This window comes from Arachis stenosperma, chromosome 3 (genome assembly GCF_014773155.1).
Source record: "Arachis stenosperma cultivar V10309 chromosome 3, arast.V10309.gnm1.PFL2, whole genome shotgun sequence".
In the NCBI taxonomy this organism is placed as follows: domain Eukaryota; kingdom Viridiplantae; phylum Streptophyta; class Magnoliopsida; order Fabales; family Fabaceae; genus Arachis; species Arachis stenosperma.
Genome location: NC_080379.1, coordinates 2,161,294 through 2,178,543, shown reverse-complemented (window position 1 = coordinate 2,178,543; position 17,250 = coordinate 2,161,294). Strand labels below are relative to the sequence as shown.

Sequence of the window (17,250 nt, the reverse complement as noted above, 5' to 3'; positions counted from 1 at the left end):
GTTTCATTATGTTAAAAAATAATCATAAGATCTCTATGGAGAAAATAAAACATGTAGATCTCCAAAGTCTAATCTGCATCATCAGAAATTCAGCCTAACGATAATATTCTTATATAGATGCTTATTTGATTTCCAAAGGAATATATACTTGTGGGAAAGGGTTTTGTTAGGTAGATAATAATTTTTATAAATAATATGAATAATAATATTTAGAATTGATCAAATAAAGTAAAAAAATACTTCATCCCTAAATTATTTCATAAACCTTAACATTAGGATAACTATGCATGAATAAATCGAATAAAAAGAAATGACCATCTAATTAAAAAGAAATAACCATCTGCATACCTAATAATTGAACATTTAGTCATTGTTAACTATGCATGAGTAAATCGAATAAAAAGAAATGACCATCTAATTAAAAATAATAAACATAATCATCTGCATATCTATTTAATTGAACATCTGACATATCTATTATTCACATTGTTTAGTATTCTTATTATCTACCTATACTTTTCCATATTTTAAAGTATAGGGAGACAACAAGAATTTTAAACAATGTGAACAATAGATATATTGGATGTTCAATTCAATAGGTATGCAGATGACTATGTTGATTCTTAGTTGTTTGGTGGTTATTCCTTTTGATTCGTTTTACTCATGCATAGTTAACAATAACTAGATGTTCAATTCACTAGGTGTGCAGGTGGTTATCTTAATGTAAGGATTTAAGAGGTAATTTGAAGTGGAGGAATTTTTTTACTTTATTGGGTCAATTCTAGAACCTATTGTTGACAAAAGTCATTGTCTACCTAACAAAACCATATCATTATTAGTATTTGTGTTTACTTCAATTGGCGGCACAAAATGTGCAGCATCAATTTGGTCAGAAATAATGACATCATTGATATGCTGATTATATTTCTGTGACACTAAATTCAGATTAAAAAAAAGTAATATGCTAATGAGTTATAACTCAAATGGCATAATTTTCCCATACTCATTTAGAAGTCGGGTTCAAGTCTTCCTATCTTTAGTAAAAAAAAAAAAATCCAACAAATTATAGCTCAAATGATATAATCTCCGCATACTCACTTAGAAGTTACGGGTTCAAATCTCCCTATCTTCGCTTAAAAAAAAAATGGTAACATACTAATTTCTAATTTGGAAAGTAATAAATTCAAATATCAAAATCCTACTATTATTCTGCACATTGTCAATTGCAACGAAGCTTTTGATAAACTTGTACAAGACTGATGATCATTCTCATCTTGACATTAGTAAACTACCCTTCCTTGCTAACAATTTTACCATTTAAACCCTACCCTCTTACATTAGCAAATTCATACAAGGTCATGTGCACAAACTTAAAGCTAGAAGCAAAAGATCAGTCACTGAATTGAACTCATTCTCATTCAGTGCGCTCTGGAAAAATTCTGCGTGAATTCCATAACACTTTCATGGCGCCTAACTTTGTTTCAGCATCTGCAAATGTGGTGCCTGTTGCTTCTGATGGATATGGAAGCCGCAACCCTTTTTCAGCTTTAAGCTCACTAATATCCACAACACAAGTTTGTAATTCATCCAAACTCTTTCCATTCCATTTACCACGCACCTGAACTACCTTTCCTTTGCCAATCTCATCTCCTCGCGCATCTACAAGCACAACATACTGACCCACATTGCAGCGGACGGATTCTGGATGACCACTTTCGGCAGCTTCGGCTAGTGAAGGCTCAGAATTATCACCGGAAGCTATTCTTGCAAGAGTTAGAAGATCTCTTCCGGCATTGGATGCATCCCCATGATTGTCGGGCAAATCATGGGTCCCCAGCATCGACCCTCTTTGCTTGTCCACGACTTGATTGTCTCCATCTGCTGCTTTGACATCCTTAGCTGTGCGGGCTAGCCTAGCTTTTCGATTGTTCAACCTGATATCATAACCATGAAATTCCATGATAAATCAATACGTAAAAATAATTTTATCAATATCCCAGAAAATGCAAATAAATTCTAATCTCTAAAACAAATATATTGAGCTATGCCTCACCAATTTTTAAGCTGAGAAGATGAAACCTCAGAACCCTGGAAAACATAATGCAGGAAATGTTAGAGAAGAAAAATGTGTTAAAAAAAATACTAATAATTAGTTTTGCTGCATCTCACATACATGAAGACTTAATTTATCAGCCCATGATTGAAGTGAAGCAGCATTTCGCTGCATATCAGGCTCATCCAAGAGTGCCCTCTCAATCAACATCACCTGTTTATCATTCATTATAGTTCGCTTTCGTTTTCTCCTCTGTACAGTTTCAACCTTTTCATCCTCTGCGCTTTCTCCAACCCCAACTTTTTTATGAGGCTCAATTGATTTTGAGTGTTCGCTATCCATATGAACAACAGTATTCTTTCTTTTGGCAGAACTAGAATCTGAACCACTCGTTTCAGCATTCTGAGCATCCTTATCCACATCTCTTGCACCTGATACACTTTTCCCAGATGTAGCTTTATCTTCTTGATTTTGCCTAGTCAAGTTATCACTTTGATTTGTGTTTTCATCTCTGTTATTCTGCTGGTCTATGCCTTGGAATGCAGAATTCTCTGACACTCCTTCCTTCAGGTTACCACTCTTGTTCAGTTTAGCACGTTCTTTTAGTAAAGGTGATGAGCCTCCCCCAGTACTCAGAGCATCCTACAGGAAATCAAACTTCACTGTTAAATTCATTGTGTTGATGACAAGCTAAATGGTGCAAGTACATAATCCAAGTTGAGAATTTAGAATTGACTACATTTAAAGGAATTGCCTATTTCTAAATTACGATTAATTTTATCTGCATTTTCTTCAGCACAATAAATCATGAATATTCTAAAAACAAGTAGCTATAAGAGTCATCACAAAGTGCAGTTGGGGTTTAAGGGGAAAAAAAAACCTTGCCCATACCTGATAACGATCGTTGTTGTGTTTAGGAAACTTATTCCAAGATAATGACTCCTCAGTTTTGCTATCCTGAACAAACTTATCCCAAGATAGTGAACCCTCAATTTTGCTATCCTGAATTTCTCCAGCATAATAGAAGAAAAGGTATTAATATATCAGAAACAAACAATATTAATAGCACATATTAGTAGATAGAGACTTACTTGACCCTGATTTCCCCCAAGAGGAGTAGTAGTTAGGGATTGTAGTTCGCCAATGAACACCCTGTGAACAATTTAAAATATATAATATTTGAGCGTGCGCGTGCACACACAAACCACAAAAACAAAGCTGTAACCCTTCTTATGCAATTATTTAAAATTTTACAACCATTTTTTATTTAGTTAAGGAGAAAAAAATGAACTGAACATATATTGTTGAAAGAAAATAAGAATTGGATTTTGCTATTTTGTCCCTGGATATCTACTTCCCTGACATGCATGAGTCATCCTATACAAAGCTAATATATCAACATAAAAATAGAATTAAGCAAGGGAGAAAGTGACCTTAGAAGATGAAGATCCTCCTCATTTAAAAAGTTTGGAACCAAAGATTCTGCATGACTTAACAATGAGCCTATGAAAAAGAAAAGTTACTAGTGAGAAAGCAGCACAGTATTGCTCATAATAATAATAATTCCAAGAAAAGTATTTCAGAATAATCATTACGGAGATTCCTGTTAACAGCTGCAGCTTTACGAGAACCAGAAGTTAAAGAAAACCCAGGAAGAAGGCCAGATAGATCCATTTGCAAGCATTCTTGGACCTTGAGAACAAAAAGGTTCCTCTCCTGTTCTGTTTAGAATTAAAAAAAGAAAAAGAAAAAGATGAATGATGTAAGTAGCTGTGCATAGATAAGACAAAATTATACTAAAATATGCAGAACATGGGCAAAGAACCGACCTTCACATATGTTGGGTACAAAACAATGAAGGTTTGCAATGACTTTGACAAATAATGATGTCCTATGATGTGCATAAGAAGCACAAGGCATGCTGTTATGGATTAGGTTCAATCCCAAAATTGTTTGATGCTGATTACTCAGATCCAGAATCCATCCAACTGAGGCATATATATCATATTCAAGAGTTGCATCCTCTTCTGTCCCAGGGAGATTAGAAGAACACCAACAAGATAAAAAATCTCCATGGGAGAGTGAAATTATTGCTGTAAGAACTTTAGTCTGGAACGAAATCACACAAAAAGAACATAATCAAATTCCATAAGCAGAAGCAAATTTGACAAAAATCAAAGAAAATGCAAAAAAATATAAATTATATATGTTAACTACAACAAAGTGGCAAATTTCCCTTAAGAGTTGGTCACTTTCTCATGAATATTTGTGAGCAACTTTACAATAAAACAGAAGTCACCACCCTCATAGATTATCTCAGCCTCGTAATGGAAGTGAATTCTACATTAAAGAAAGTACTATTAGATGGTGGGGAAAAACTGATAATGGTAACTTACGAAACAAGCTGTCATGTAAGACCGGAAGTTTGAATCATCAGATAAGATGTCAGCCAGACGCATTGCATTGAGTTGTAAAAACCCCATTGGGTAACTTCTGTCGGTATTAGTGGGATGCCTAGGATCTCTTCCAAAAGCATTCTTCAACAAATCAAAAACCTACATTATGAGAGCAATATTAACAGCAAGATCCTGAAAGGAAATACATGCACATGGTTAATGCATAAGAAAGGCAATGTTCAAGACAGGTAGGTCTAGCATACAAAAGTTTGAATCGTTAAAGGCAAAAATTCTGAAGATTGTCATAGCACGAATATCAATTTAAAGATTTTCTGAAGAAATCATACTTCTACTTAATAATCCTAGGTATTTTATTTGTACAACACTCAGATCCAAGCTTGGACTATGAGCAACACACCCTCATATTATATTATATTTGATCGGAGGGGTAGAATTCCAAAAACGCTGATATAATCCAAATTCATTAGTTTCAGGCAATAAGTTGAATTTGATCCAATAGTAATCAGCAATTGCACAAACAATTTGGATCCCTATATCTTCAACAGGTTTGCATTATAAGAAATCAATTGGAAAACAACCTCGGATGCAATTGATTTAGCCAAATCTAAACAATGTGACGAGCTGGCAACTTCATCAAGAAAAGAAAGGTTTTCTGCTTCACACAAGCTCAACAGCTGCATAAAGAAAATTGTGACATTATTATTAATAAAAAGTATGCGAAAATTGAAGAAGCAGCAGAAGAAGGAGGAGGAGGTTGCCATTGCACAAGGCCTACAACAGGGATGGTCAACTTTAAACAGCCTTATCCAAGCATGAAGGTGCTTTTGTGCCAATGCTCACCCTCTAGTATGCAGAAATTATGTAGATTATATTCAAAAGCAGGGATCTATGACAGATTTTGCCACTGGACTCACAATAGATAGTACTTTAGCTTTTAGCCTCGAAATGGCAGCCACAATCCGAGATGTAAAGGATGGTTGAACGTTTAACTTCAAGATGGATCGAGCCAGAAAAAGAATGCTGCCCCTTCTACATAGTTCCTGAAATGAAAAACACATGCAGTTCATATATGTACGTATAAAACAATGTGTAATTCATTCCATTAATCAGCATTATGACATCAAGCATCTTTCGTGTAGCTACGTCTCAAGTAACAAGTTTGTAAAATGAAGTCTTTTGCGCCATAAACTCCAACATCTTCCCATTTAACTTTAGTTTGTAGATTGCTTAGCCATTAAACAAAGTAAGGGACAGTATTAGGAAGTGCGGTACGTCATTCCAAATTTCATTACATAAATTTAAGGACAAATCACCAGCTCTTTAAGTGTTAATCTAAATTAGTAAATTTAAGTCTAGTTTGTAAAAACCTTATTTTTAAGCAGGCGCTCCTTAAACAATTTCTGTTGGCACAAGGACTGGAGAAATTGCAGAGAAGCCTCACACTGCTGACAGAGATGATAAACTGCTTGTTCAGCTGTTAGATTTGACTCCTCGGAAAAGTGTTTATAGATAGCTATCAGTGTAACCTCAAGATATCTAACAATCATGCGAACTGATCCAAAAGCCGCATCCATAAATATGTCAACCTGTCACAAAAGCGTTCTTAATTAACCATAACCTAAATGTATTGACCAAAAAATTAATTTGAATTTTATAAGATATCATGAGAAATAGAGATTTTAATATTTTATACAAAATAGAACATAACTGACTGGCAAATGGTTCTAGATGCATGAAAAAGTGGATTGAAATAAATGCTACTTAAATTGCCATTAAGTATTTTGTAGGTTTAGGAAGAAATTGTTGTGTTTTGATACCAAAATCATTTTTTAAATTGTTCTGAACAGAAGTTCTGTTTGGATATATCTGAGACTTAGTAAAAAAACCATTTTTCAGTATTTGCAGGGAAAAAAAAGGTTCTAAAAATCGGTTACAAATTATATTAGTCCCCGTTTAAACATGTGTCCAATGGACACTAACAGAATAGCAATTTTAATCCGAACAACTAAAACATATGATGGAAGTGATATTGTACCTTTGGGTGTGCAAGCAATACATGAACAATGTCTTGTGATTGTGGCGATATAAACCCTGTTAGTAGATGTAAGTTGCATGCTACAAGAGTTGAATGCAAAAGGAACATATGACTAAAAGCATGGCCTTCCTGTAGTACAAACACAAATCTCAATAAAGATTGACAATAGATGAATAGAAAAGATTAGACAGTAGAAATAAGAACTGAAGAAAACCTGTCTGTAGCCACTAAGGACAATAAGTGTGTAGAAAACTAAATCAATTAGTTGTTCCAACACTCTGATATCATCAAGGAAAATCTGCAATGATATTCCAAAAACAGAAATCAAATTCAACAATCAAAGGATTAGTACTTAGTACTTAGGGTGATATTACTTGCAATATAAATTGGGTACCACAATCATCTTTCAGTGAAGAAGCATTATGAATAGAAGAGTAGATATTAACTCTGCTAAAGCTATATTTATATGTCTCATGTGGTCAACATATAAACATATTGTTTAGACTCCTAAGGAGAAAATGAAAAGATATTATGACTCCATTTAGATTAGGACCAGTTCCACATTAGCTAGCTCACAACTCAATTCTAGAACCTAGAATTGAATTTACACTCATACTTTATGTCATAGATAGGGTATCCTAACACAAAGCCAATTGCTAGGTAGACAGTATATGTACTTAAAATCCTTTATGAATTACAGGAGTATTCTTCAACCTTTAGATGTCATGCCTTTGTTGCACTAGAAAACAAGTTTGTGCACGTACACACACACACACACACACACACACACTTACAACAGGAAGAAAAATGCAGCAAATGTTAACAAGGGTGTAACCTGATCAAGTTTAGGAAGTCGGGGGGCTAAATCACACAAGGAATGCAACAGACGAATACCACATAACACGTATCTAAACATGGCTTTATCTCTGCTAGATGAGATTAGCACTGCAGTTAGGTGCAATGGAAGAGAACTTGCAAGCTTGTCCATATCAATCTGTAGAGAAACACAGTTAGACAAAAATAAACCTTATATTTAATATAAAATAATATAAATCAAATGTTGAGCAAGAGACAACCTTCAGCAGCAATCCTTTTTTGGTAGGGTAATGAATAGTAAAGCTCTCTGCATCCCTTAAAAATTTATATAGATCCTGAGAGTGAAGCTCATGCAATTCTTTCACTGCCGATATCAAGTTTATTGCCTGTTCGAACAAATAAATAGAACAATTCATTTTCCAGCCACTGAAAAGGTTGATTGGAAGCTAAAGAGAGTATAATGGTCCAAGTAATATTTAAATTGTTGACACTTGCCTGTGCATTACTCCGAGATGGTTCTTCCTTATCAATCCTCATTCTTGAAAATCATTATAAGGGTATGTTAGCAAAATGAATTTAAATAATGTACACACAGGTTTATAGCACAAGCATAAGAGAATTACAAACATTGACTTCATAACAAGAGGTAACTGGAAAAATTTATCTCAAAGCCATTATTTCAAATGAAAAACATGAGTTCAAACCACAAGCATTTGAGCACCTTTTAATTGCATTATCTTGTACAGCCATTGGCACAAAATATCTTCCCTTCTAGAAGACTTCAGATATACACTTCTTGTTGTCCTGAAATTGAAGATTAAGCTTCAAACTTATAGCATTTTGGAGCATGAAACATGACTTGCCTAAATATTGCTTAAGAAAACAACGCCTTAAAACTACTATGCACTTTACAAAGTTTCAACTAATTCTCTAAAAGAAAAGATTTACTGATCCACTACTACATGGCTTTTAATCACAGAATTCAGCTCTTCACTTCATGACCCTCTCATATAAAAGTCCCACAAAAAGTTTTTTTTTTTTTTGGGCAGGGGGAGGGGGGTGTTTGGCAGAGGGGTTGTGTCAAGGTTTAACAACTGTACCCACTTCAATAGATACTAATATCACTAAACACATGTACTTGTAGCAAATTCCGATCTCATTACATACAGTGATATGTGTATTTAAGAAGACTACAGATATATTATGGGACATTTTGTGTCAAATCATTACCACTCCTTCAAGAAGAAGCCAGCAAAATATACCTTCCCATGACACTTTCCTGGTTAATGTAAGGTTACTATAAATTTTTTTTACTCCGCTCATTTTTTACTTTTCTGAATTTATGTAAGGTTATTATAAATTTGAGCAAGTCACCATAGTGGTATCATCTAGTGGGAGGAGAAATTAGAAAAATATTTTATAATAACAAAAATTTTTGCCAATAATAAGATTCAGCAGGGCGCTGCTGCCATCTTTCTCCCTCTATGAGATACTAGTTATATATGGTGCCCATGAATTTAATCATCATCCATGTAGAATACAGTTTCTGCAGAGTAAGCAGTCATATATTTATTTTATATTTTTATTTCTAGTGAAACAGACCCGAGGGCCATGCATCTGATTGGTGTCCTCTCTAGATTTCCTAACCAAGCAAATAATGAGAATACTTATTCTTCTTTTCCTTTCAAATAAAAAGATTGTACAAAATGAAATAACTCTTACTTATATTTATTAATTCGCCACCCATATAATAACCATGGTTTGGCTTCCGCAAACCTAATGATGGAAAATAACCAAGCAAATAATACAAGCTCTTCTTTCCCTTAAAAGAAAAAGGAAAATAATCCTAAAACAATTAAAGAACCATCTATAGTTGACAAAACATGGGCTTCACTCTATTCTTTGGTATCTGCAACAAGTAAACATGTCCTTGCTTGCCAATTTTCCTATAATCCTTTCTGTGTGCCAGAACACTAATTTCCATTAAGCCATACCTAGGAATTTTTAGTATATGACTTACATTTACTTTAATGTCTTTTTAAATAATCTATTGTGTCAAAAGCTTTACTTGCAACTCAATTTCTTATTATAGTAAGTATTAATAGCAAATAATTTTCTCCTTCTTCTTTAATAAAAGAAGAAATTTAATTGAAACAAAAAAATAGATAAGATAACCCTCTTTAACTAAGCAGTTAAAATCAACAGAAAAAGTACAGGGAAGAAAATGACATAAATGAGTTCACCTTAATCCCTGTCCACTCCATATCTATCAAAGACACTAATTGGAATAATCCATGTACGCAGCAGTCATCACGAAAGAGAAGCCGCAAAGTTTCATCTCATAGCAAGTCCAAGGACCCATGTACAATGTTTTATAAATGCATAACTCCTATTCCTCCATTAAATGCTCCCAAGCAAAACTCAAACTCAAATTCCATTTCAACTAAGTGCAACCTCATCATGTTGCAATACCATACAAATTGTCATAGTCATATCTCTACTCATGAAATAAGTAATAATATAAGGTTGGAAACGAAGGAGCTGATGCAAGGAAGGTTCAGCTAAGCGAGAAACCAAGCTCATATAATTTTTCTTGCCTTGAACTCAATCCACATCAAGTTCCTTTAGTTCAATAAGTTATTATCAGTTATTATCATGGTTTGCTTTACTTTAAAGCGATCTATTATGCTCAACGAATTTATTAAGCTCAAATTTCAAACTATAAATTCACTCATCTCTTCAACAACACTAAAATCCATTACTCTTATGCATGTGCCACGCCTAGCTAAAATAATAATTTGGTCCGAATCTTAAAAGAGAAATTTATAAATAAATACATAAGCTGCTATTAATTAACTAAATTACCAGCATCATCATGAGGTTGGAAATTACGCAGAACCAATTCCAGTTGAAGTTCAACTGAATTCGATGAATTCACAGTTGACCACAAAAAAATCGAGCACTTCCGAAGTGCGAAGGGGAAGATGATTCCTAACTAAACAAATAACGTTTAAAATGATTTTATTTTTTCTTAAGAAAACAAAAACGCAAGATAGAAGATAGAGTACAAGCATAGGGAATTACGAACCTGAACCTGGAGGGTGAATAATGAACTGAGAAGAAAAGGCCAGTAAGGTAAAAAATAAAAAAAAAAGGAGTCTGAAAATTTTAAATTGGAGAAGGAAGCAGGGAAACCACTGTCGTGTTCTTCTCTGCTCGCTCGCACCTCTCGCTCAGATTCACCCTCACTCTTATTTTATTTTATTTTATTTTACGTTTCCTTTTGTTTTAATTTCTTGGGTCGTCGCGCTAACACTCGGTTCGAACCCGTGGCCGTGGGTGGGTGTGGGTCTGTGGGAGTATAAAAGTTAAATTAAAAAATTAAATACTTTTAGAATATTTGGGCAATTTTTTAAAAATTTTAATTTTGATACATTGAAAAATGATTTACATGGTCCTCTATTCATGTCGATTTTGTTAAAATATAAAAAATATCTTACTAATATAATATTTATAATTTAATATAATATAAATTTATTTACATTAATAATACATTAAAATTATTTTTTTTCCAAAAATTTTATAGTATTTTTTATTTTTTTATTAGCAATGTGCAAAAATCTAGAAAAATAGGTCAAAAAGAAAATATTTGAGAGAAAAGATCTTAATATCAACAATAAAATTAAAGTAAAATAATATTATAAAATGAATTATAAATAATTAAATAATAAATAAATTTAGTGGTATTTAAATTTAGTTATTGTATTTGTGCAATCATTGTCTTTTTTAAATACGAGTAAGCTTCAAGTTTCGATCCTTGAGTTGAGTATAAACTATAAACACAAGATATAGACATGAGATATAAAATTAACGACAAAAATATTGTGTTTTAAGATATTGAATTAATATATTTTATATTATTTAAAGATATAATTACTAATAAAAATATTATTTTTTATTTTTTATTATTTTTATTAATTTTTTATAATTATTTTTTTTTTCAAAATTTGGTGTGTAAAAAAAATAATAGATTAGTCTTTCATAATTTGTTTATATTTAATTGATGAACTACCTAAATTACACGATGAAATTAACCCCTCCTATGATTGAAGGTGTTGGCGATCGAGAAAATTATGGCGCCATTGAAGAGTATGGAGAAAGAGTATCCTCTCATTGATTCTCACTTTCAAAGCTTTTGTGCTTCTCACGCCATTTTCTCCCGTACTCTTCACTTCCTTCCCCCAAATTTCACTTTTTTATTTCTCAAATGCACTCACTCGCTTACTTCACTTGCTTGCTTGCTTGCTTACTCAATCTTCCACTTTGATTTTCAGTTGAAGATTTCCTCCTCTACGATCTCCATGCATTAATCGCTTCCGCAGATAATCACTCCTCATCAATCACCTTCAAGCAGGTTTATCTTCTTTTTAACAAATAAAAATTAAAAAAATCTGTTATTGAATTGATAAAATTAATTTTTTTTAATTATTTTGTAATGTGTAGGGAATTGATCAGCTCCTGTCAGTGATTGATACTCAGCTGCCACCATTGATGAACGGGTTGCAGCTCTTGGAAGATGCTGAATGCAATAAGCGTCTTTTGCCCACTGGATTCAAAGGGTACTTACTTTCACTTCAGTCTCTAGGTTACTTTGATTTTATGTTATGCTTATGATTATGCCTGGTGTTAATAATGCTGGAATTTTAGTGAGATGTAAGTGTATTTGGTTAAGCTATAAAAAATCTGATGAAAATTTTTCATGGATGAACTTCATGTCTATTTTTACACATAGAGCTCATCTAAGAACATTTCCTTCTGATTTTCATTTCAACTAAATATGTTCTTATAGGATTGATATTATATTTGGTTTCTAGTTTGGTGCGACGGTTGGTTGAAATTAGCACCCCTCAGTATTTAAGTCTGTTAATTCAGGATAGATGCTTTGCTTGGAGGAGGCTTACGTGCAGGACAATTAACTGAACTTGTTGGTCCATCCTCTTCTGGTAAGACACAGGTAAAAGCTACATTGTTGTCCTAAAAATTATAGCTCGAGTATATTAAGAATGAAATTATAAATAAGGTGGTTTAGCTTGTCTATGTACGTGATCCTTCTACTAGCACTCATATTCTTGTTGTTATTGGCATCCACATAATGATGCTGCATCATCTCTTATTTGGTTGATATAATATAAATTGCCATCTTCTATTTCATGATATATTTGTTTGGTTCAAATATAGCATAACTTGGATCTTTATGTTTACTTTTTCTTTTAGGCTTGCCTAACATCTGCTTCAACAGTTGCAAAGAATGGTGGTTCAGTTATATACTTTGATACAGGCAACTCCTTTTCACCTCAGCGTATTGCACATTTGGTTGGTCAGACCTCTGGTTATGTCATTGGCAATCAGGTCTCTGTAGTTCCAAACTTGTTGTTATATTGTTTACCACTCTGTTTATGAGTGGCCGTAAAAGTGTTTTAAGTTGTTTGTTTGTCAGGCTGAACCAGGACCTCTGCAGAAAGTAATGGAGAGGATAATATGCTACTCAGTGTTTGACATCTATCAAATGTTTGATGTGTTGCAGCAACTGAAGATTAATTTGAAATCTAAGGTACTCATTGACAGGAAATTTCTTGCTCGAATTAGTTGGTTGGTCTAGTATTTTTCGATCAAATAAATGCCTACTGTATATCAACACAGATTGTTGAACCAGATCGTCGCGTTCAATTGCTTATTGTTGATTCAATCTCTTCACTGATCACCCCCATCCTTGGGGGCAGTGGTCCTCAAGGTACTCACTACATATCACCATGCAAATTATCTTCATATGCTTACTTTGAACGATGACAACATGTACCTATTTTCTTTCTTTATATTTACCCCTTTATTTTCTCCTGTCTATCATAGTTCAAGTTGAACTACTATTTTTCTTGTGTTGAAAATATGAAACAGTAAAAAATTAGGTAGCTTGCAAGATTACCCACATTTCTGATCATATGGAGATGGTAACACATTCTGCAAAAATTTCTGATTTTCTTTTATGTGACCGGCTCCCTAACTTGTTAATGCTTTTCATTTCTTTCTTCAATTCATAGAGTCCTACTTTTATGGTAATAAAATTCGTAATCATAAAGCTTTTGTTGTCTTACTTATTATGGGCCATTTCAGGACATGCTTTGATGATATCTGCTGGGTATTTACTGAAGAAGTTAGCAGATGAGCATAATATTGCAGTACTGGTAAGCCTTTGCTTTTGTTCTGTTCCCTTTTTCCCTCGTGTAATTGGTAATCTTTCCAGCCTATATAAGTAAAACAGCTAAACTATTATAATACTATTATACGAATGTTTTTTTCTATTTATTTCCGTTCTTATTATTCATTCTATAAATGGTACTTGTTTTGGTATGAACTCATATAATTGTCTCAAAAGTGCTGGTGACATAGATATTATCTTATTTGCTAAGCAAGTAAATTTGCCTACAAGATTTATTGGGGCAGGAAAATAAACAACTAGACAAGGGTTGATTCATGACTGATCTCATTCTTATTTAAATATTGAAGGTAACAAATCATATGGTGGCTGGAGAAGGCGGTACGTCCAAACCAGCACTTGGAGAGAGTTGGAAGAGTGTTCCACATATACGGCTCTTGCTTTCTCGTGAATATGGTAGCAATGTTTGCAACATATCAACACTAAAACATCCATCTGTGGTATGTTTGCCCTTTTTATGAGAATTTTCCACTATAATGAGGCATGCATTATGGTTTGTGTTTGGAAAAAAAAAAGGTTTAAAACTTTCCTTTTATTGCTAATAATCTTTAGGTTACTAGTTAAGAGAACCTTTTTATTAATAGTTACTCCATTCCATATTCATTGGGACTGCAATGGGTTTAATTCTTCTTTTCCTTCTCACTAATTGTAGGAGTTTGTTTATTATTATTTTATGGAGTTATGTTTCAGGCTTCTGACAGGGCTGCTAAGTGTGTACTATGTATTTGTGACTGCTAATACATCTTATTCAAGATTAGAACTCCTTACTTTGCTGTATCTGTGAGTTCTTTCATACTCTATCAGAATTCAGAATCAGTTCTATTAAGGAAATAAGTGTCCATACCTTTAGACTCAAGTTGGCGTTTGCAGCACAATAAAATTCTAAAACAACGGTCTTGTTTAGTAAAGGTTACAAACATACAGTATATGCTCACGTAAATGACATATCCACTTTCATTGCAGAAAATACAATAATCACATATCACTTCATTGCATGTAAGAGACCCTAATATGCAAGATAAGCTGTGAGCTGCACCAGAGTCTCAACTCCATCAGTATTATGTTGCTGACCATTGACAGGGAAAGTCTTAATAATAGCAAATCCCTGAGCGTTAACGTACTTTCCCGTGCCTCCAATGATTGCAAGTTGTGACTCTGAGACCTGTGTTTGGTGCACACCAAAGAAACTAATGCTATCTGCATATCCATTCTCCTCAAACTTTGCAGTGAAAGCCATTACCTGGCTGGTCCCATCAACTGAACTTGCCACATAGAATCCCTGTGCTTTCCCAACTAAACCTGACCCCAACTCTTCCCCCTCAGTTAGTTCATCATCGAACACTGTCATTGTCCCAAACATCAGCTTCTCCAGTGTCATTCCTTCAGGGAGCTGATTGACATTTCCCACCGAGATACCATTATTGTTACCATTATTTCCATTGTTGTTGAAGACACTGGCTGTGGTTCCGCCGAGGCCTGTGAGGAAAGGGAGATTGTTGTTATTAAGGAGTCCAGCGTTGTTGTTGTTCTGTGGGACACCAGCATTCAGGGGAAGGTTTGCACCGTTAGGCTTCGCAAAGGCAACCTGAGCATTGAGTGCAGGGTTGGTTACAACTCCGGTGACAGCTCTCGCAGAGGGGTTTGAGCCCCCAAGGATTTCATGCATGAAGAAGGAGATTGTGGGGTGGTGATCATCAAGAGCAGTAGGGGTGGCCGCTGCCGCTGCCGCTGCTGCTGCAACAGGTGAAGGTGTCACCAATGGCGCAACAGGGGACACAGCAGAGTTAGGCTCTTGTGGTGCAGTGGATGGTGTTCCTACCCCATCATCAGCAATAAGGATTCGGGTTGATGTAGTTGAAGTGATGAATGCAATGAATATGCTTGCTAGCAACAGGATTGTGGCATTCATAGAAAGAGATTCAAGCTTTGCCATTACTGGAACGAGTATTTGCTCTGATACTTATATTTTGTTGTTATGCTTTGATGAGATGAGATGAAAGGTCATGAATAGAAAGGGTATAAATACTCAAAAAACTTGTATTCTCACACAGTTGCACGTAACAAAAATGGTGGAGTTGATGAGAGGAGTGGTTGATGATTGCACTGAGCTCATTCTCAATTTTTGTTGTAGCAGTTAGAACTAAACTGCACGTATATTCCATTACACTATAATACAATACAATTAGCAAACTTAGAGATATATAAACAATGTGTCATAGGAAATTCGTTATTGAACATAACGCTAAGGCAAAATGTATTGGAAATCATTTAACGTGACTATTTTGAAAACAACCTCTAACTTACTATTTGATTTATATAGTAACATTATTTACATATTTTCTTCAAACTTCATGATGCAAATTTGAATATCAACATACATAGTTACACACATATCATCAACCTCTTTGAACTTCAAAGGGGTTGCTTCTATACATTATATTTCATATTGCAGCTGAAATTAATATAATTAATCTCGTAAATTAGATATGCCCCATGATTACTGAATGAGCTTCCTTTAAGCCTTTTGTTGTTAATCGGGAATGAAAATACTCTAAGCAGGTTCTTAGCGTTAAAATACACATGAAAAGTGAGAAGTGATGCTTTAAACTAGCAAAGAGTACTAGTAGTAATATAATGTGAATGTAAATCTAAGTAATATTTAATTTCTCAAGACTTGTCCTTTGATAGATGACGTACCCTTATAGGGAACGACTTCACCTTAGAGCAAAAATGTAAACCTAAGTAATATTTAATCATAATAACATAAAATGAATCATAATAATACAAAGTGAATATTATCGATATAAATTTAACCGAAATCAGATATTAATAAACATATAACTAAAGAACCTTTATTTTTGTATATTTGAATAAATATATTATATTAGTTTTAAGTATATAAAAGATAATGCAAATGATTTTAAATAATGTTTTTAGTGTTTTATATGATGAATTATAAGAATATTTTAGTCATTTAAAAAATTAATACTAAAAGGAAACTTTAGTATCTTAAATTAATTTTGCGAATATTTTAGTCCTTTTAAAGTCAATTTCAAATTTCCATTCCTAATATAATTAAATAACTTTAAACCAAAAAAATATTTTAGTTTTTTAAAATTAATCCTAAAACATTATTTTTGAGAAAATATTAAAAAGTAATAAAGTATACTTTATCTTTTTCCAAAATTACTCAAAAAGATATTTTAGTTACTTCACAATTAATTTAAAAAAGTATTATAAGATAATTTATAATATATTTTCAAAAGAGAAACCTAGTGGGTTTTCAACTTCCAGTCATTGATGAGAAACCTGCCAAAATAACATTAACATACACGGAAAATATTCTTTGTTTACTACCATCTAGATCTGCTATTTCATTAATATTTTAAGAGTTCTAATCTTTGGATTACCAAAATTTATTTATTTCAATTTGATGATAAAAAAAAATGAAGAGTTAAAGTATTAGTGTTTCACATCAAAATCTAGTTATAAAACTTTAAACGTTGGCACATGATATATGGTTAATTAGAATTATTCGTTAAATTACTATTTCTCATATTTTAACCACTCTTGCTTATTCATTATTTGTGTGTGCGTGATTACATTACCTAAATTTTTGTCAATGAAAGAAACAAAAAAATTCAACGTATTAATAATG

General features: G+C 33.3%; 3 protein-coding genes across 6 annotated transcripts; 1 reads left to right on the top strand and 2 right to left on the bottom strand.

Moving 5' to 3' along the window:
* Positions 1-1,166: 1,166 nt before the first annotated feature.
* Positions 1,167-10,564, bottom strand: LOC130969292 (nodulin homeobox-like). 3 transcript variants are annotated; one of them, XM_057894951.1, is made up of 20 exons: positions 10,410-10,564; positions 10,187-10,316; positions 8,043-8,125; positions 7,817-7,859; positions 7,582-7,707; positions 7,341-7,499; positions 6,720-6,803; positions 6,506-6,634; positions 5,838-6,056; positions 5,385-5,510; positions 5,049-5,144; positions 4,450-4,608; positions 3,883-4,162; positions 3,649-3,774; positions 3,487-3,556; positions 3,145-3,205; positions 2,945-3,055; positions 2,174-2,695; positions 2,054-2,088; positions 1,167-1,934 (listed from the first exon to the last, which is right to left on the bottom strand). In XM_057894951.1, exons 3-20 carry the CDS (start codon positions 8,069-8,071, stop codon positions 1,415-1,417), a joined length of 2,895 nt encoding a protein of 964 aa, XP_057750934.1. In that variant the 5' UTR covers positions 8,072-8,125; positions 10,187-10,316; positions 10,410-10,564; the 3' UTR covers positions 1,167-1,414. The 3 variants fall into 3 exon arrangements, with proteins under 3 accessions (XP_057750934.1, XP_057750936.1, XP_057750935.1); XM_057894953.1 differs by having other exon boundaries at positions 10,187-10,312; XM_057894952.1 differs by lacking the exon at positions 10,187-10,316.
* A 776-nt stretch (positions 10,565-11,340) lies between these two features.
* On the top strand, positions 11,341-14,780 carry LOC130969294 (DNA repair protein RAD51 homolog 4). 2 transcript variants are annotated; one of them, XM_057894954.1, is made up of 11 exons: positions 11,341-11,542; positions 11,656-11,735; positions 11,825-11,940; positions 12,254-12,335; positions 12,596-12,730; positions 12,819-12,932; positions 13,022-13,112; positions 13,490-13,560; positions 13,883-14,032; positions 14,283-14,372; positions 14,556-14,780. In XM_057894954.1, the coding sequence occupies exons 1-10, from the start codon at positions 11,455-11,457 to the stop codon at positions 14,328-14,330; spliced, it is 975 nt and encodes a 324-aa protein (XP_057750937.1). In that variant the 5' UTR covers positions 11,341-11,454; the 3' UTR covers positions 14,331-14,372; positions 14,556-14,780. The 2 variants fall into 2 exon arrangements, with proteins under 2 accessions (XP_057750937.1, XP_057750938.1); XM_057894955.1 differs by lacking the exon at positions 14,283-14,372 and having other exon boundaries at positions 14,556-14,685.
* On the bottom strand, positions 14,399-15,664 carry LOC130969295 (dirigent protein 10-like). Its single transcript, XM_057894956.1, has one exon. The coding sequence runs from the start codon at positions 15,523-15,525 to the stop codon at positions 14,599-14,601; it is 927 nt and encodes a 308-aa protein (XP_057750939.1). The 5' UTR covers positions 15,526-15,664; the 3' UTR covers positions 14,399-14,598.
* Between the last annotated feature and the right edge of the window lie 1,586 nt (positions 15,665-17,250).

Excerpts from the sequence above, each read along its gene's own strand:
- LOC130969292 (XM_057894951.1), bottom strand. The coding sequence starts at position 8,071 with ATGGCTGTACAAGATAATGCAATTAAAAG. Across the intron at positions 5,511-5,837 it reads AGCGCCTGCTTAAAAATAAG|GAACTATGTAGAAGGGGCAG; the intron begins GTTTTTACAAAC and ends TTTTCATTTCAG. Across the intron at positions 3,206-3,486 it reads GAGGATCTTCATCTTCTAAG|GGTGTTCATTGGCGAACTAC; the intron begins GTCACTTTCTCC and ends AATTGTTCACAG.
- LOC130969294 (XM_057894954.1), top strand. The coding sequence starts at position 11,455 with ATGGCGCCATTGAAGAGTATGGAGAAAGAGTATCCTCTCATTGATTCT. Across the intron at positions 11,941-12,253 it reads TTGCCCACTGGATTCAAAGG|GATAGATGCTTTGCTTGGAG; the intron begins GTACTTACTTTC and ends CTGTTAATTCAG. Across the intron at positions 14,033-14,282 it reads CACTAAAACATCCATCTGTG|GCTTCTGACAGGGCTGCTAA; the intron begins GTATGTTTGCCC and ends GTTATGTTTCAG.
- LOC130969295 (XM_057894956.1), bottom strand. The coding sequence starts at position 15,525 with ATGGCAAAGCTTGAATCTCTTTCTATGAATGCCACAATCCTGTTGCTA.